The sequence below is a fragment of the Enhydra lutris genome, unplaced genomic scaffold (assembly GCF_002288905.1).
Source record: "Enhydra lutris kenyoni isolate GAN:26980312 unplaced genomic scaffold, ASM228890v2 scaffoldscaffold12, whole genome shotgun sequence".
Taxonomy (NCBI): domain Eukaryota; kingdom Metazoa; phylum Chordata; class Mammalia; order Carnivora; family Mustelidae; genus Enhydra; species Enhydra lutris.
In genome coordinates this window covers 44,728,380-44,748,818 of record NW_019154096.1, presented here as the reverse complement: position 1 = coordinate 44,748,818, position 20,439 = coordinate 44,728,380, and the positions used below count along the sequence as shown (strand labels likewise).

The window sequence follows — 20,439 nt, the reverse complement described above, 5'->3', positions numbered from 1 at the left end:
ATTTTGGGCATTTTCTATTGCAGTTGATAATCAAGTAGATATATAAAAGCTATTTGTGTTGTTGAAAATTTCGATATGACTAAATATCATTTGGAAAAGTGCCCCCCAAAAGGCACATCATTAGGAAGTGGCTTCTTTTGTGTGTATGGAGAAGAATTTTGAAAATTTTAAAGTAGATTTGTCAGAACTGGTAACCATGACTACAGATGGGATTCCTGCAGGGGTCATTTTTAACATCAGACTTATGGAACATAAGCACAATGTGACAAGATTTTGTCAAGACACAGAGTCGTAGTCAATTTATTGTACCATTGACTAGAAACCATTTTGAGCTCTAAACTTAAACACTATACAAGAATAATAGCCGTGGTAGTTAATCACGCAGTTCATGCTCCAAATAGCTGTAAATGGATATAGTGGTTGTTGAAAACATCTTGAATTGCAGAAAGAGATTTCCTTGCTAATGTTATCAAGGAAAATATGTCCACCTTGGCTCATCAGGGAAAACTGGGTCAGATATAGTCTTTTTGGTTGATGATATATCTCCTTTAAATATTCTGATATCCCCCATCTCCCTTTAAAAAAAAAATCACGTAAACTGATTTGTTCATAGATAGCAAAATTGTGTCTTTGGGAAACTCATCTGGCTAGGGATAACCCAGGTCATTTTCTGCACAGAAACTGGTTTCCAGCTATGAAAATTATGGTCTAACCTCATATTGAGCATCAAAACTATAATCCAAAAAAGGTACTCCGATTTAAATATTTAAACTTTATGATAATACTGCTTAACTTATCCTTTCCGATTTATGTCATTACTATGAATGAAAATTACACAAGGAAGTTTTGTTCTTTAAGGACCTATATAATAGCCTCAATCTTGCATCTTAGCCTGGAAAACATAAAATACATATATTATACTTTACAAAAAATACCTCATGAACCATTCTTTAAAACAACGTTCCACAACAGTATTGTTGCCCTCTCTTCCACCTCCCAGCCAACCCTGGGCAGGGAGCACTAGAAAATTTATGTGAGTATTTTTTTAGACTTATTGTTGTCACAATAATTGAGAGGTGAGATGGTTAATACTAGCTTTGGCAAGATGGATACTAACAATCCTGCAATGTGTGAGAAAATCTTGTAGAATGAACACTCGCTCCTTGTCCGGCATGGGTAAAGCTTGTTTATCTTTTTCTTCTTCTTTTTTTTTTTTTAATCTAGAACCTAAACAGGTTTTATATGTAAATGCACAGCAATTTTTTTTTACAATTTTTTTATATGCACAGAAGTTTCCAGGAATGTAACTATTGAGTAAACAGAGGGAGGCTTCTGCTTTGCTTTGCTTGGAATTATGAGTTGGTTAGAACTGCAAGAAAACTAGAAGAGTTGTTCCTCATTTCAAATATCATGTCATTGCAGTAATAGTGTTGCTGTTATTTGGGTTGACAATACAGCAGCCCTGCATCACTCTGCATTTGTAGCCCTCTCGTTTATGGTGATGCACACATATGCATATTACCTTTATCGACATACATATATGTATATCATCTTAAAAATAAAATCCAATACATGTTAAACAAGTAAGTATATATACTTAGCCTTTGCTTACAAATAGTACATGTAAATTAGAAGTACTGACAATTTTCAGTTAGTTAATTTAAATCTAAATTTAGGATGCCTCGGGGCTCAGTGGGTGAAGGGTCTGCCTTCAGCTCGGGTCATCATTCCAGGATCCTGGGATTGAGCCCCATGTCGGGGTCCCTGCTCAGCCAGGAGTCTGCTTCTCCCTCTGCCTCTCCCCCTGCTTGTGCTCTCTCTCTCTCAAATAAATAAATTCTTAAAAAAAAAATAAATCTAATTTAACCTATTAGAATCTAAACGTATTTATTAAAAAAGTATCCCCCATATTTATGGAACCCTGTCCTCTTTCTTCCAGCCTAACTGAAATGTTAGCTCTGTGAATTCTTTGGTTTCTCCAGTCAGGTCCAATGCCTCTTTCCTGTGGACTCAACCTTAGTTCATACACTATTTGCATATTGTACTACAACTTGTATTATTAGACTCAGTAATCATTGGCTCAATCAAAGAGTAAATGCTGCTTTTATCAGTTTTTCTTTACATTTCTTTAAATTGAAGAATTTAATTTTTCTTTTAATTAGTCCTTCAGGGTCAGAGATCGAAAGCCAACATTGCTGAGTTTGTTCCCTGACAAAAGCTCTCCATGGTAGTTTTTCTCTTTGTGGAATTTATACTGAGGAACAGATTTCCCAGTAGGCGGCGCACATGTACCACTTTTATTTCAAAAACAGTCCTAGTATGAAAAAAATTGAGTAATTTAAAAATAAGCGTTCTTGGATCTATCTGTTCTTTGATTTTCTATTTATCTTTTCTTATGACAATTTTTAAAGGTTACATTTATTTTGTAAAGAGAATGGAAGTTTCCTAAATGGAAGGAAGCAAAGAAAAAAAGTACATTTTTTGTCGTCATCCTTGGGAGCTAATGCAAACAAAGGTAGCATAATTAAAGCATGTATATATCTAAAAGAAAACCAAGCTCACAATTCACTTTTAAGCTGAGGAATTCTTTTACACCATGAATGACACTTGGTTTTAGGCATTATTCTACACTCAGTTCATTTGACAAATGTTTATTGAACACCTAACACATGGAAGAAATAAGAAAATATCCTTGTCTTTGGGGAGTCCACAGTTTAATGGGAGGATAGTCAGGTAAATATAAAGCATATTTGGGGGCGCCTGGGTGGCTCAGGGGGTTAAGCCTCTGCCTTTGGCTCAGGTCATGATCTCAGGGTCCATGGATAGAGCCCCACATGGGGCTCTCTGCTCAGCAGGGAGCCTGCTTCCGGCAACCCCCGCCCCCCCCCCCCCCCCCCGCCTACTCGTGATCTCTCAATAAATAATAAATAAATAAATAAATAAATAAATAAATAAGATCTAAAGCATATTGCACTGGTGGATGCTGGAATAAAGATAGGGGAAAAAATGCTTCAGGAATCTAGAAAGGATGAAACTAGCTATGGTAAAAGGGGTCCCAGAGAGAGGGGCATTCCTGGTTCCAGCTTAGCTAGCTGCTCTTATCCCAACTGAGCCTCCCCAATGTCTGTTGACAGATTTCAGTCATTGTCATGAGGATGGGTGTTCTGAATTCTGTCCCTGTGCTACTGCCCCACAGCCCAACTGGTAGTCATAGGGTAGGGTAGTATTTGATTATTGGCATCAAGGGACACCCTGGTGAATAGTTTAGTTGAGTGAGGCAATAGGGCATTAAAGTGAGAAGCTGAAAAACTTTGGGAAAGTAAGAGTAACTCTGTAGGAAGTCAGCAGCATTGGACATTGGAAATTACTGGAACCCCAGTCAGCATGACATTAGTATGCTTAACTGACCGATGAGTTGCCAGTGGGTGCTATAACTCAGAAAGCTTTATTTTACTTGTGTTTCTTAAAGTAAATCTAGATTGCCAGAATATGCTGGTTTTAGGGGGAAAAACTCTCTTTAAGTTTATATCCTATGGATGGGTATGTGTGTGTCTGCATAGATATGATTAAGCCTATGCTTTGGATGAGCTATGAGTACCTAGAGGGAGGAAGAGCTTATAAAAAGACGGTAATTCCTGTTGTAGGACTCAGCAGCTCTTTTCTACTACCCCAGAGCAGTTTTGAGAGAGGGAGATTATCAGTTGGAAGCATCAGAAAGCTGTAGTCTCAAGTACCCTCACTGACAATTTTATGAGACCGTTGTTATAGGAAATGAGAGTCTAAACAAGGTTTCAAACTTCTGAAAGCAGCAGAGTTATTTTTTAAATGAAAGAAATAGAAGGGATGAAAACGAACAACACGATTTGATTTAAATGCCAACACTTCTCTTATTCTCTCCAGTGTAACTGCCAAAGAGTAGGTGGGCAGGGGAGGGTGAAAGCAGCAACACCTTGGTATGGATTTTACACACTAGGAAACCAAGGACAAAACAAATAACAAATTTAGGTGAGTGTTTAGGGATTTTGTGGATATTTTTTTAAAGCTCTACCTTTAGCTTTTCATTACAAGAAAATTATGGAAATGTATACATGAGATTTTTAGCGTTTTTATGAAGAGAGGATTATTTGTTAGTCAAGGTTAGAGAGAAACAAAGAATTCCAGGTAGTTCTGTCAGGTTCTCGAAATAATGATAGATGAAATTTAAACTCAACATAAGCAAGGTAATGTTGCAGAAGCTGAGATTTTCAATAACTATGTTTATGCATTGTGACAGCTTATAAATTAAAAACCTAGCAACTCTAAGGAAATATACCCAGCCATCACCCAGGATAATGTAATAGAGGTGACAGCTCTATAAAAAGGGGAGTTTGGACCTGATGCTGTATAGAAAATGGAAGAGGAAGTTAATTTGAAAGTAGTACTTTACTGATTATCTGGCATCCTACAATGAAAAAATGAATGCTAAAAACGTCAGAAGCTGCTATGAAATAAGTAGGCCTGGTAAGAGCTGGTAGGAGTATAGGTGGCAAATTATATTAACTGTAGATTCAAATAATACAACTGTTACTTTTAAATTCTTCGTGTAATTCATTATTGTGGGCTATTGTTTGAGAGCCAAGACAATGTAATGTAAGTTGGCCTGATTATTCAGGGGGGAAAAGAGGAAAGTCAAGATAAGTTAAAATGATTAAAGAGTTAAAATAAGAAAAGTCAAACGTAGCTTGTGAAATTACCACCTTAGAGAATTTTCAAGAGTCCTTGAGACAATTCTAAACTCAAAACCGGAGAATTAAACCATTTCAGTGTAGTCGTATAAGATCTTGGCTCGGTCATTAAACGTCTCTCAACCTCTGTTCCCCTGTCTTGAAAGGTAAACAAATGGTTTCTTCGATGCCTTCCAGCACCAAACTAGTTTTCTTTTGTCTGAAATTATGTTTAATACTAACGTAAGTAAGATTGAAGACATTTCCTCATCCATTTTCTTAACTACTAAATGATACTGCTTTTTGGCCTATGTAACTTTCACTCTTCCTCTGACTCAATGTATTAATCTGCTTATCTCAGTGAGAGAGACCCTGAAATGGTCATAATGACCATTAGCCCACCATGTGGGTTTTGTTTTGTTTTGTTTTTTTATACTTAAAAATATTCTGTTTTTAAGTGTAGAGAGAAGAATATGGACATACTAATCAGATAAACCTCGGTTTGAAACCTAACTGTGCCTTTCCAGCTGAATGCAGTAGCAACTGTGTTTCCTTATCTGGAAAAATAGGACTAATATCCACCTTGAAGAATGAGAGTATTATTCAGCTCTCGGATCAATACATTTTGAGGTTTGTGTTCCCTTTCTTCCTAATTATAATCTGCTAGGGCCATTTAGAAAAGAAAACAGATTTGATTATTTTTAGAGTCTTTAAAGAAATCACTGCTGGTTTACAATAAAACCTTTATACAAAATGGAGTGAAGTAAGTGTCAAATAGTAAAAATCAGCCACTCTGACAGGGTTTGACTATCAAGGGGGTTTTAGGCAATAGGCACTAAGTCAACATACACCTCCAGGGTTCTTCTGCAGAACATTATAACCGGTCATTTCTTTGCTTATGGGCAAGATTTCCAGAATACCATGGGAAAATTAACCCTTATTTCAGTATATTAGGCTTCGAAGTCGGAATAGAAAAGCTCCCCGGATCTATTTGCAGAGCCCGAAAGGCCTGTTTCTAGACGCTGGAGGGTTAGTCACAATGGGTTTAAGCCCCGTGGTGGTCTCTTCCCCAGAGCCCCCAGCTCCTCCTGGGTGCCAAGACCTGAAGGCATCCCACCCTCTCCCTGATTTCTTCTGAGCTCCCACCCCCACCCCACTCGGCTGCTTCTCCTTTTCCATCTTCGCTTTCTCCCAGAAGTGGTCAAAATGGGAAACGGAAGTATCTATTTGTTGCTTGGTGTGGTGCTCGAAAAGGTTTTTTAATTAAGAAAAAAAAAAAAACCCTCTTCAGGTTCTTCATTTTGCAGTGAGTCCGAGCGTCCGCCGGTCCCCTTGTCCTCCCCCATCCAAGTGTCGTTCATTCTGTGAGGAGGCTCGAGTCTGTCGGAGGGGGTCTGCGCCTCCAGCCGCACAGAGGGATCTGGGAGCAAACCGGCTCGGGATCCCGAGAGGCGCGGGGAGCACCGCCCCCCACCCGGCGGGGAGGTGCGGGAGAGGCGGCGGCCTGGCCCAGCCGGGGAAGCCCGTCCCGGGAGCCGGAGGGGCGCCGGCAGCGGCGGCGGCGGCGGGGACGCGGCGCGGCTGCCGCAGGGGAGCGGCGGCGGCGGGCGCGAGGGGCGGGGCGCACTCCGCAACTTCTGCCGCTGCCTCCCGGGCGCGCTCGGCCGAGGCGCGCGGCGGCTGCGGGCTGCGGGGCGGCCAGCCGAGCGGCGCCCGCGGGCCCGTGAGCCGCGCGTAGCGGGCGTCCGTCTGTGCTGGGGGCGCCTCCCGCGGGGAGTCTCGGCGCGGCCGCGCTCCCGCGTGGTCCGCAGCGACTGGGGCCCCGGGACGTGCGGGGCCGCGGGGCCGAGCCGAGGCGCCCCCCAGCGGCCGGCGCGGGCCCCATGGCTGGGCCGGGCGGAGCGGAACCGGCGAGGTGAGGCCCCCGGGCCGGAGGCCGGAGCGCGTGGCGGGGGCGCCGGCTCCATGGGCAGCAGCGCACAGCGGCACGATGATGGACGTTAACAGCAGCGGCCGCCCGGACCTCTACGGGCACCTCCGCTCTTTGCTCCTGCCGGAGGTGGGGCGCGGGCTGCCGGACCTGAGCCCCGACGGCGCCGGCCCGGTCTCGGGCTCCTGGGCGCCGCACCTGCTGCGCGGGGTCCCAGAGGTGACGGCCAGCCCGGTGCCCACCTGGGACGCGCCGCCGGACAATGCCTCCGGCTGCGGGGAGCAGATCAACTATGGCAGAGCCGAGAAAGTTGTGATCGGCTCCATCCTGACGCTCATCACGCTGCTGACGATCGCAGGCAACTGCCTGGTGGTGATCTCGGTGTGCTTCGTCAAGAAGCTCCGGCAGCCCTCCAACTACCTGATCGTGTCCCTGGCGCTGGCCGACCTCTCGGTGGCCGTGGCGGTCATGCCCTTCGTCAGCGTCACCGACCTCATCGGGGGCAAGTGGATCTTTGGCCACTTCTTCTGCAACGTCTTCATCGCCATGGACGTCATGTGCTGCACGGCCTCGATCATGACCCTATGCGTGATCAGCATCGACAGGTAAGGGCCGGGCCGCCCCGTCCCGGGTCCGGCTGGGGATGTGCTGACCGCTCCACCGCTAGCGCTCGCCTTTCTTGGGAGGATCAGCCAGACACCTAGGCGGGATGAAGGGCTGCGCCGAAAACATCAGCCCCCACACATCAACCCTACACCAACCGAGCAACTTCAGTTAGAGCGGAGCCTATATGCACCTTGAAAAGAAGAGCCTGAAATGTTTTAGTGAGGGTTTTAAGACCAAAGTTTAAGTATTTTAAACATTAGCAGTTCCAGCAGGGGGTCCCTGGGCTTGGTTTTTAGAAGGAAAGGATCTGATCCTTTCTGAGCTTGACAGACCCTTGCTGTGAGTATTAAAGTGTCATTTCTTACTTTAAGAAATCAGTCGTTGAAAAGGCTCCTTGCTTCCCGATTGTGGGAGCTCCTCCCCAGGCCAGTGAGGGGACTGAGGAGGGTTCCAGAATTGGGGTTCTACATATCTAAACGTTGCACCCCTATCATTGCTGTTTCCAAATCTCATTCTCCTGGAAGTCTGATTTTAGCGTTCGGCAAAGCTGTCTGTATCCTGCAGCCCTGCTGACTGGAGCCTTACTCCCTGTCTGAATGGTTGGTTCTAGTCTTTCATCACATCCCTTGAGAATCTTCTCTTACGAACTCCCCAGTGGAGTAATTGCAACAGAGGCTGACCATCTGTCAGAGATATTGAGGGGAAAATTTCGGTAAAATTCTTGGGTGACAGATAGGGCTAGGAGACCCTGAGGTTTCTTCAGACTCTAGGATTACAGGATGCTGCAATGGAGCTAGTCTTTGGTCCCGGAAACACAGTGCAACTGACAACTTGAAGGATGGTCCCAATGTCCTTTGGCCACCTAATAACTCTGTTTCTCTTGAAAGTGAAATATTAAACCTTAGTGTTCACCCACGTAATTCTGCTGGTGTTTTAAAACCCGCACAGGACTGGTATCCTGTTGTGTTTAATGATACAGAGAAACGATTGCTTATTTTCTTTGTGGACCTATGGAACCTTTAAATGTATAAACCCTTCAGCATAGAAGAAATAATTGATGCCTCCACACTTAAAATGACAGTGCCTCAAAGGATGGTGTAGCAGGAAGCTGAAATTTTCTTCCTTTTCCTCCCTGTAAACACTGCTATTTGTGGTTTGTTGATGTTTAATATGTTGTCCTATTTTACTGCTTGACCAGGGTTTATAATTACTGAATAAAGGGAATGATAGGAAAGGGGATATTTTCAAGGAAAAAATATATTGTAGCTGCATTTAAAGATCTAGGTTATTTTTAAAGAATTGATCCTGCCATTTCATATATCATGTCAGGTTGGAGCTTCTGAGAGCAAACAAGGAATTATTTTTAAGAGTAGTGCACGGATGGCATATACGAGAATATTAGCTCCAAACTTGACAGCTGAAGTTCTGAATTACTGTAGTGAAGAATGACAAAAACATATGCACTCACAGTCTGGCTGTGGCAACAGGAAATATGAGCATGCACTCAATATACATAGTGAGTATATAAATGAATTGTAAGCATAAAAATTGAACTGCTAAGCCAACCAAATCGGCGCTTCTTGCATGAATGGAGTCCTTTTAAATGGAACTTGGTGTACTACAACACATGCCAATTTATGGTGCAAGAAATGCATTTATAATTTTTCTTCCTTTCGTAATTGATTAGTGATATGTAAACAGCACAGTATACTGACTCATCTCCTAACACAGGCGGTGCTTCTGTCCTGCTGGGCGCATTCAGGTTTGGCTTGGGACCACCCTGAGATTCCTGTATATGAGCTAAAGGCTTGTCACTCAGGGTACACATGTGACTTACCAACAAGCAGCAGGAATGTTTCCATGACAGAGGTTAATTCTTCTTGGCAAGAGCTTCCGGTTTCTTTATCCAATATATCCTTACGATTGTCACAAATTGTGGTAATATAAGGATATAGACTCTATCTCTTTATTTCCTATGAGAATTGCTCCATTGGTGAATTCTGCTTCAAAATTATTTTGGAGGATGAACATAGGTTTTATTTTTTTTTCTGATAAAATGAAGAGCTGATAACACTGGAAGATGCAGATTGCTTTTCTTCCAAGAACACACAAAAATAAAAATAAGGAAAAGGAAAATGCTTTCGATATCTAAGGTGAATTATTTCTGAAGAGACTGTTTTTTTCAGTTCCATTGTAGACTATGACCAATGACATACAGATGTACTAAGAAAATATGAAACATTTTAATCTTCACTTATTCATCCCCTCTTGAGTACAAGGTTAGGTTACAGTGTGCTTTGTGAAGTATAATCAAGGATGAATAATAGTATTCCTGCTTTTGAGTATTGTGGGAGCTTCATTATCTTTCTACTACCAAACAATCTTTCTTACATCTTTTCTTTACATCTTTCTTACATCTGTTCCCTTTTTACTTCTGCCCAGTTAAAGGGCGAAAAGACGTTGTGTCCTGGGAAAGACCAAACCACCTACGCTTCACATCCCATCCCCTCTTATCTCAAGGATTTTGCTCCTTCCTTGATCCTACTTCTCTTCTTTGTCTTCAGTGTTTCCTCTCAACTGGGTCAAGCTTGATCTTTTATTTTCCTTTGGCCTTACTTCTCCAGTTACTGCTCCACTTCCCAGTTAAGCCGCTCAAAGAACTGTGCCCACAAGCTGTCTTTATGTCCTTCCTCCTTGGGTAGATGAGTTTGGCACTATCAGGTCTACTGGAGTATTTGAACTGGCCTTGTTGGTTTCTTTTCTGTCAAGTCCATTGCCAATGAAGTAGCTAGAATGGTCTCTTAAAAATTTTTGTTTTAAGTGAGATAACATTTATCTATAGCAAAATGCACAGATATTAAATGCATAGCTTGATGTGTTTGACGAATGTCTATACCCAATATTCCAATATTCCTATCAGGATATAGCATATTTTTATAATTTTAGAAAGTTGCCTTGTGCCTCTTTCAGAATGATCTTTTAAAAATAGAAATCAGGGCACCTGGGTGGCTCAATCAGTTCAGCGTCTGACTCTTGATTTTGGCTTGGTCATGATCTCAGGGTCCTGAGATCTTTGAACCCCAGGTGGGGCTCTGTGCTCAGCAGGGAGTCTGCTTGAGATTCTTTCCCTCTGTCCCTTTCCCCACTTGCTCTCTCCCTCTCTTTCTAAATAAATAATCTTAAAAAAAATAAAAATAGAGATCAAGTTATATTTTATATATAGTTTAAAACATATAAAAGAGCTCTATACATTGTTTAGATGAGTCCAAGGAGTAAAGGGAAAAAGAGTGCAGAGGAATGATGAACACCTCACTCATGGGAGTGGTTATGTCTGGGGGGGGGGCGGTTATAATGAGGGAGTAACACACATACCAACTATACCAGTAATGTTTTGTTTCTAATTTTGATGGTTGATACAGTCTTGTTATTCTCTGTATAGCTTTCTGTTAGTCTGAAATATATTTTTAATGTCTTTTGGAAATACATATAGAAAACAAACAATCCTAAGTATAGAGTTTGATAAATTTCCATAAAGCAAACACTTTGATGTAATCTGCCACTAGATCAAGAAACTGAATATTACCAACCTCCCAGAGGTCCCCTTCTGCCCCTTTCTAGTTTCTGATACTCCAAGGATAACTTATCCTGACTTTTTGCATCATGAATTAGTTTCACTTGGTTAGAACCTCACATAAATGTAACAGTATAGTATGTAATCTTAATTCTGGCCTCTTTTTGCTCAATATAATATCTCTGTGATTGACCCATAGTTTATAGTCCGTTGGTATTTTATTTTGTTTTATTTTATTTATTTATTTTTTGGGTAATACTCCATTCAATTTGTTTATCAGTTCATCTGTAGATGGACATTTGAATTGTTTCCAGTTTCTGAATACCACTAATAGTGCTGCTGTAAGCATTTATTTGTATACTATTCATTTTGGGGACATGTTTTCGTTTGTTTTGGGTAAGTACAATACCGTATAGTAAGGTTCCTTATTGTATTTTAATTCTCTTTACCCCCGTACATCTTTGTGTTACTGTTGTCATGCATTTAATCTACATATTTAGAAAATCTAGAGGTGCCTGGGTGGCTCAGTGGGTTAAAGCCTCTGCCTTTGGCTCAGGTCATGATCCCAGGGTCCTGGGATCAAGCCCCGCATGCACTGGGCTCTCTGCTCAGCAGGGAACCTGCTCCCCCTTCTCTCTGCCTGCCTTTCTGCCTACTTGTGATCTCTGTCAAATAAATAAATGAAATCTTAAAAAAAAAAAAGAAAATCTATCAGATATTATTCTTGTTATTTTAGACAGTCAGTATTCATTCTTATTTCCCCACATGTTTACCTTTTTATTGCTCTTTATTTTTTTCCTACATTACCATGTTTTCATCTGGGATTATTTTCTTCTGCCCAGTTAAACTTTCATTAACATTTTTTTTTAAAGTGAGGGTTTGTTAGTAACAATTACTGTCAATTTGTGTTTATCTGAAACTGTCTTAATTTTGCCATCATTTTTGAGTGACATTTTCTCTGAGTATGTAATTCTATGTTTGAGGGATTTTCAGCACTCTAAAACATTCTTCCATTGTCTTCATGTTTCTGTCATTTCTGAAGAAAAATCAGCCATTCACCAACATTATTATTATGCTGTTGAAGATAATGTGTGTTTTTTTCTTCTGGTTGCTTTTAGGATTTTCTCTTTGTCTTTGGTTTTTATCAGTTTTTCTAAGATGTCCCCAGGTGTGGTGTTATTGATTATTTTTTACTGTTTATTTGCTGTCAACCCTAATGGGATTCTTAATTTTTTTACTTGTGCATTGATGTCTCTGATCAGTTTGCTGTTATCTCTTTAAATAATTTTACTGTCCCATTCTTTCTCTCTTCTGTGTCTTAAATTTATATAATTTAGAACTTTTACTCTGTCACACATGTCTCTTACACTCTTTATTTTCCATTTTATGCTGTGATTCAGTTTTGAAAAATTTTTGACCTGCCTTCCAATTTATTAGTCCTCTCTTCTGCTATGTCTAATCTGTTGTTCAGCCTTATCTATTGATTATTAATTTCACACTCCTAGAAGTTCCAATTGATCCTTTTTTTCTGATTTGTTCCTTTTCATTGATTTGAATTCTCTGCCTTATGCATGTAATTTCTCCTTCTTGTTATTATATTCTTGAGTATACGTAGGCTCTTTTTATACTAATTTCAATATCTGAATCACTAGTGGTTTCTTTGTGTGTGATCTGTTTGTTTTCCTCTGGGTTTTGGGTCTACGTCTTGGCATGCCTAGTACATTTGACTATATGCTCAACATTTTGTATGCAAAATTATAGATGTTGTAGATGATGTTATTTTTCTCAAGAGAAAATAGCTTCTAGGCAGGCATATTGGTGGACTTATTATTGTAATCCATTTAGGGGTTGTGCTAACTATAGGTGATGTTTTAATTTTGATAGGGCTCTGTCTGCTGCTGGCCAATGCCTCCTCCCAGGCTGTAGCTTTTTGTGGGATTTCAGCTAAGAGTATGAGCTATTCTCAATGTCTTCTCCTGCTGGCTTGTTCAGTACTGTAACTGTTCTCTCCTCAGCACTGTAAGATTGCTAAAACTCCTACTGAAAGCCTTTTGGGAGCTTTCTCCTGGGCCTCTCAGTCCCCTGCCCTGCACAACTTCCGAACTCAACCAACGTCTTAAGGGGAGTACCAGCCAAGCGTTGGGCTTAGTTTTCTGCTTCTTCCTTCTTACTGGGATCTTGGCCTCTTAGGTCTTTAATTTCCGTCTTTCTATCTTCAAAAGACTGCCAGAATTTCTTCTGGTATTGTTGCTTCTTCATAAGTAGTTCTGCGGAGGCTCTTTGCCTGGATCCTCTGCCCCTTCCCCTCACCTAATTATGGCCAATGTCCCAAGGGAAAGAGTGGCGGCAGAATTTTGGCTTACCTCTCTGTGGTTCTCTCTTCTCCAGGATTATTTTGTTCTCTCAGCTCCCGGTTGTCTCAGAAACTCTAATGGCTCCAAGCAGGTGTGTGTGTGTGTGTGTGTGTGTGTGTGTGTGTGTGTGTGTGTGCGCGTGTGCGCGCCTCTCTGTGCTTTGTCCAGCTTTTTTCATTGTTTCAGCAGAAGCATTGGTCTGAAGCATCATGCATCCTCATCATAGCTACAAGTGGATGTGCGCCTGAAATATTTTAAATATATACAAATACAGGAGTATAATTATGTAAATTGCTCTTCTGAAAACCTTTCATTGGCTTTTCATTTCACTTGGAATAAAATTGAAAGTGTTTAGCACATCTGTAAGGTCCCTGATTTGTCCTTGCTTCACTTCTCAATAACATTTTATACCACATTCCCTCTTGCTTTCCAAAGTATATAGTCCCAATGACCTTTGCAGTTTCTCCATCATGCCAGATTCTTTCTGAAATCAGGCCCATTTCATGCAAACCCATCAACTAACATATTTGCAAAACTATGATTTCATGTCTAGAATTCTATCCCCTAATATATCTATTCCCTAATATATATTTTTTGATCCCAAGTTGGAAAGCCTGAAAGTGTGTAATGCTCTAGAATGGAAACAATTAAAATATCTGAAAAATACCAAGTATTAACAAGAATGTAGAGCAAAGGGTACTTTCATACTTTACCAATAGGGTTGTGAATTGGTGAATCTCTCTGAAAATAGTTTGGCATTATTGTGTACTGTTGAAGATAATTCAACCTATGATTTTGTTATCTTACCATTAGGTATGTATCAGAGAGACTCTTGTCACCAAAAGTCTTGTATAAGAATATTTATAGTATGCGGACACCTGGGTGGCTCAGTCACTTAAACCTCTGCCTTCCACTCAGGTCATGATCCCAGGGTCCTAGGATCGAGCCCCACATCAGGACTCCCTGCTTAGCTGGGAGCCTGCTTCTCCTTCTCCCTCTGCCTGCCGCTCCCCCTGCTTGTGCTCTCTCTCTCTGACAAATACATAAAATAAAATCTTTTTTTTTAAAAAAAAGAATATTTATAATATCCACAGACTTGGAATCCTAAAACTTGAAATAATACACAGTGCATCAGTAGTAGAATGAATACATAATTGTGGTATATTTGGATAATAGAGTACTATTCAATAGTGGTTATCTAATTTGAACATGTATCAGGACTATCTGGAGAGCATATTAAAACACAGATTGCTGGGTCCCACCCCAAGTTTCTGATTCAGTAAGTCTGGGGTGGAGCCAAATAATTTGCATTTCAGATTCCCAGATGATTCTGATGCTCCTGGTTTGGGGACCTTACCTAGAGAACTACTGCTATACAACAATAAAAATGAAGAAACTGTGGTCAAAATGAATCTGAGTAATTTAAACAATTTTTTGTTCCAAAAAGTTTGAAACATATCTAAAAGTCAGGAGTATAGTATGAAGGCAATGTATCCATTGCCTAGGTTCAACAGTGATCAGCTTATGGCCCATTTATTCAACATTGTGACTCCTCCATCTTCACAGTATTTTAAATCAAATTTCAGACGTCATGTCATTTCACATAAATACTTTGGGGTCACAAATGTAATGCTAGGCAGAAGAAGCAGAATCCCAAAGAACACATACAGTGTGATTCCATTCATATAAGTCTGAAACAAACAAACTTGTTTAGAGACCTAGGTAAGTGGAAATTTTAGAAAGAAAAGGGAAGAGATATAGATCATGAGAACAAGGAGAGTGATTACCTCTGGGCTTGCTTCTAAAGTGCTGTCATGTTTTATCTCTTGACTGTAGTAATAATTACAAGAATGTTCCCTTTTTAAATTACTTCCAAAGCATCCATGTATATTCTAGGCACTTTCCTGCTTCTGCATTTTGTTTTATCATTGAAAGGATGGAAGTCTTTATCTGATGACATCCTGTGAGGATTCACATCAGAGGGATGGTCAGTCTGACCAGGTACACTTACTGTTTCAGTGCCGTCCGCCACCATTCATTTTTAGCTTCATGCATGAGGGCAGGGGTCATCTTGGGGTTGTTAACAGTTACAGGAACTCATCTGAGTTATTTGCAAGAGACGTGCTCCTTAGCTCTGACTGGCGTCTGGCTGAAGTCTTGCCTCCCCACAGCCAGGTGCTGTGACTCATTTGCTTCGATGATCTGAGCTGTGCTCTTGGCTTTCATTCCACTGTGATCAGCAGTGCAGGGAGCCTTCTGGCTTCTCTGGATCACCTTTCTCTTTGAAGAAGTCATCCTCGTTCATCTCTAAATTAATTTGCAGCTGGTAGGTATACTTTAAGGGTTGCTAGAATCCTCTTCTACCTTTGCTATGGGAAGGCAAGAGGGAGGAGAATAAAGAGATCTTTTGCACTTTTGTGAGTGACGCTTTCCACAAACTACTTTTGTTCCTTCTTATGAGTTAGCCGGCAGTGTAGAAATGCTGGCAGCTAATTGGTGTTCAGCGCTTTATTGTTCGCAGACCACTTTCCACCCACAGAAATCTCCTTTGATCCTTCTGACAACATTGTGGGGTGGGCATTATTATCTCACTCTGTGTGGGAGGAACTAGAGGGAGAAAGTGACTTGTCCAAAGACACAGTTTGTATGAGTGAAACCTGGGTTCAAAGCTGGTTCAAGTGTCATGTATTAATGTGTATGTATTTAAAGAAAATAGGAGTTTGGGTATGACCATGATGGAGTTAAATCCTGATCGAGGTCTCAGATGAAATGTTGAAGTAGACTGGTGATGGAAAGGCAGGAGAGTTTCCAGGCAAGGGGAACAGAGATGCCAAGAGTCTGGAGGCAGTGAATCAGTCTGTGAGCAAACGTACAGAGAGGGAGCCAGAAGGCATCCCAGGTAAGGGAATAGCACGGGAAAAGCCCAAGTCTGTCAGACTTTTCCCCTTGTGGCAGATGCTGTGGGTTGCCTTTCTTAATGCCCGTCGTGGAGCCCAGCTCTAGAGAGATCCTGATTTAATTGACCTTGGTGGGCCTGGGCATCAGTTTGTTTGAAAATACCCTCCAGGTGATTTTAATGTGTAACAAGATGGAGTTAGGATGTTCTTTTAAAAGTGCAAATGTGATTTTATTCATAGTTCCTAAACTTATCTGCACAGTAGAATCACCTAGGAATCTTAAAAAAATTCCACAGCCCACACCCAGGCCATACACAAGGCCAACTAATGCACAGCCTTTGGGGCTAGGACTCATGCATACGAACTTTGGAAGCTCCTGGGTTAGTCCAATGTGCTAGATTATGCTGTTCTCCTGCTTCTTGAATGGGTTAATGAGTTCCCCATTTCTTGGGATGAGATCCTAAATGTTCATTGTGACCTAAAAGATTATATAATCTGACTTCTGCCTACCTCACTAGATTGGGGGTTGGCAAACCTTTTTCTGTAAAGAGCTAGGTATGTATTTTAGTGTATACTTTAGGCTTGTGTGCCACGTGGTCTCTGTTGTGACTACTTTGCCACTGTAGCTTGAAAGCAGCCATAGGCATTACGTGGATATATGGGAGTGGCTGTGTTCTGTAAAACTTCATTTATGAATACTGCAGTTTGAATTTCATGTCATTTTTACATCTCATTAAATATTCTTTTTATTTGTTAAACTATTTTAAAACATAAAAAACATTCTTAGCTGGGGGGTACTAGACAAAAATCAGCAGGCCAGATTTGACCCTGCTGGAGTTTGCCAGCTTTTGCCTAAGTTTCAATTTGATTCGATTCGATTCAGTTCAGTTCAATTCAATTCAGTCCTCTGTTGGTCTGTTGGTCAGTCTGTCTATCTGTCTATCTCCCCATCTCCTCCAAGCCCTCAGTATTCTGGAAACCTTATTTTTTTTTTTTTAGTTCCTTGACATTTTGATGTTCTGGGCTTTCACAAGTCTTTTTATTGCCCCCTCCCCCCTTTCAACCTCTTTGGTTGGCTAATTCTTATCACTCTCTAGACAGGTCCTTGATTAGATGTTACTGTCTTATGCAAGCAATCCTAGAATCTCCAGACCACCTTAAAGAGTCTTAAAACTCACTGCTTTTTTTCTTAGTAACACTCACTGCAATGTGTAATTGACAGTTTGTGAAATTAATTGTAATGAATGCATGATTTGTTGGTATCATCCATACCATTCTGCATAGCAGGACCTGTACATTCTGCATGGAATCTTCCGTATATTCTTCATGGCAGGAGTCTGTCTTGTCAGAGACTATATCCCCATCCCCAGCATAGTACTTGGCACATAGTAGGTGTTTAGCTAATCGTTGTAGGTTGATTTGAGGAAGGACGGTGGGTACCTCAGATTCCCAAAGGTCTAGCCTTGACTTCTTATTTTCCAGCTTTCTGTGCAACATTCTTTCTGGAGACAACATAGAAGTATCCTTAGGAAACAAAATTAGCATTTGGGGATTGATGGAACAGAAACAGCATGGAGGCAGTGGGATAGCCCCAAGGGATTGTCCCATCTATCCATAGGCATAGTAGGCTGCTGAGTCACTTTCTGCTCTCCATGCATAGGCAGAACACTGACTTTAAAGGCCCAGGGATATTGAAAGCTTAGCAGTTTAAAGACAGGGATTGGATCTTTCTTATCATCACTGTTGTGCCATGGAACAGGGGGAAAATGCAGGCAAAACTGAATGAAAATCCCAGAGCCTTTTTCTTTCGGTGAAGAAACATATTTTTGACCAAGCTCACACATCCCAGAAGGAGAGCCACAGGTGTCAGGCATGAAAGTGAGAGCCAAGTAGGGGAGCGCAGTAAATGGCATTTGCAATGTCATTTGTTGAGTGCATATTTCGTGCCAGGCCCACTGCCAAGGGCTTTATGTAATTCATCTCACTTTATCTCCACAACCGCTCTTTGGGCACTCTCATCATGACCACCTGTGTGGTGAGCAAAGGGAGCCTGTTAAGAGCTTAAATAACTTGCCCAAGGGTGTCTAGGAAGAAAGTAGTGGAGTCACATTTGGCTGGGGAAATGTCTGACTTCAGGTGTTTTGAGATCCATAGGGGTTTTGACTTGGTGAACATCATTTGTGAACCACATTCCGCACTAGATGTTTTCTTCAGCCTTTCAGAGAGGACAGAGATGATGTGACTATGATAGTAATTATGTTAGCAGAAGTCCATAGTCTCTTACCTAATATCCTAGGAGCCAGATGTGTTTTGGCAGCCTCTCCTCCATTGTTGGTCCAGGGCACCTCCACTCTTGTCCATCTGTTAGCTTTTGGGTTAGGGTTAGGGTAAGTCATTATGGAATAGTACGATCCACTTCTCCACTGGTTTAAGGACTCTTGAGCACCAGACCCTAGCAGAGAGGCCGTGTGTGTGTGTGTGTGTGTGTGTGTGTGTGTGTGTGTGTGTGTGTAGAAAGAGAGAATGAAGAGGGAGAGGAAGAGAGGCAGTGAGGAGAGAGAGAGAGGATGCATGAGCAAGTTAGAGGAGACAATGGAGCTGAGATTTCTTTAATAGACAAACCCTTGTTTCTTGTCTCCTAGATATTAAAGTACTGTGATGATACAAAGGTGGACAAAGACACACCCGTGTCTTCAAGAAGTTATCTGGTTGAGCATCCATTAAGCTGATTTATTCACATATCAGAAAATTTGGACCTTTAAAAAACTAGCTTATCCATATTGCTCTGCAGTCAATCCCTGTGTGCTATGACCTTTCTGGAGGAGATTATGAGTCATTTAGCTTCTGGTTGCAAACAATTGGGTTGTTTGAGTGCTTCCATCAATAAAAACTCAGGTACTCTGTGGTCTATTTTTTGTTTGTTTTTTGTTTTTTTATTTTTATTTTATTTTATTTTTTTAAAAGATTTTATTTATTTGACAGAGATCACAAGTAGGGAGACAGGCAGACAGAGAGAGAGAGAGGAGGAAGCAGGCTCTCTGCTGAGCGGAGAGCCCGATTCAGGGCTCGATCCCAGGACCCCAGGATCACGACCTGAGCCGAAGGCAGAGGCTTTAACCCACTGAGCCACCCAGGCTCCCCTGTGGTCTGTTTTTGAACAGCCTTTCTGTGCCTGAATTTTTGCTAAGGACTGCTGCACAGTGATGGCTTGTAGGTCTGACCCATGTGCTCAGTCTTCCGGCATTGTAGTGAGATGCCGGACACCAGCATCTGTGGACGGAGCAGCTGTGGGCCTTGGGGGGGAGCCCTCATGGTACATCTATATGGGGAGCTTTGGTTTTGCTCATTTACCCAGTTTGCATTCTCACTGTCATCATGGGCTCTGTTCTGATTCAAATTCCCGAGCATTCGGTATTTCTGGGCCTTCTGATAGAATTTTCTACTCTCAAAGAATGGCAGCTGGATGGCTTTCTTCTTTCTAAATGGTTCATTCATCCCAAACATCTGCCAGAACTATCCACTTACAGGCACCTATCAGTCATAATGCTTCAACCTGGGAGACTTCAGTGGCGTGCTCCAGTCCAGCTATAATCAATCTGGTCCAGCTGCCTGAATATTTCAGAATTGTATTTTGGGAAATATATATTCTGTGTGTTTGGTGTGAAAAAGTCTCTGATAGTCTCAATAAAAGTCTTTGACCATTCTTCCGTTTTGACAAATGGATTGCCTTGTGGTTCCATACCTGATAGTTTTGGGGCTGCTGCAGGTCTTGCCCCTCTTGCTTCCTTCCTGGATCACAAAAGTGATAGACCTTTATTATCAACTTCTTCACGTATCAAAATGATCTTTTCTTATTACGGGAGTCATAGGGATTCATCTTTCATTTCTTCAGCCTTTACTGGTTACTCGATTTTCACTAGTTACTCCTCAGTATCCTAAACAACGCAAAAATAAGCTCTTCACTTTCTTGAATCTTACATTCTAGTGAGAATAAATGGGCTGGAAACAGTTACCATATGGAGAATTAAAACAGAGCAATGAATTAATTAAAGTGGATAATCATGGAAGCCCTTTCTGAGGTGGTGACGTATACACTGAGATATAAATAACATGGCAGAGCCAGGAGACCAACCCAAAGGCTTCTGTAGTCATCAAGATAAGAAATAATGGAATAGTGAAGATGGAGAGAAGTGAAGGGATCAAGATATGCCTTGGAGGTGCATCAGCAGCACTGAGGGTTGGATGTGGGGAGTGAGGGACAGAGAAGAATAAAGGAGGACATACTTTTGGCTCAAGCCACCCAGCAGATGGTGATGCTGTTTACTGAACGAGAAAGTAGTAGGACTGGTAGTAAAAATCATGAGTTTCTATTTTGAAT

The 20,439-nt window shown here is 41.5% G+C and overlaps 1 protein-coding gene across 1 annotated transcript in view; it reads left to right on the top strand.

Annotated features, from left to right (window-relative positions):
• The first annotated feature begins 6,693 nt into the window (after positions 1 to 6,693).
• Positions 6,694 to 20,439, top strand: part of LOC111145302 (5-hydroxytryptamine receptor 7) — a 79,340-nt gene continuing 65,594 nt past the window's right edge. The window contains exon 1 of the mRNA XM_022500141.1: positions 6,694 to 7,238. Within this exon, the coding sequence (XP_022355849.1) occupies positions 6,694 to 7,238 (545 nt within the window). The remainder of the gene's footprint in view (positions 7,239 to 20,439) is intronic.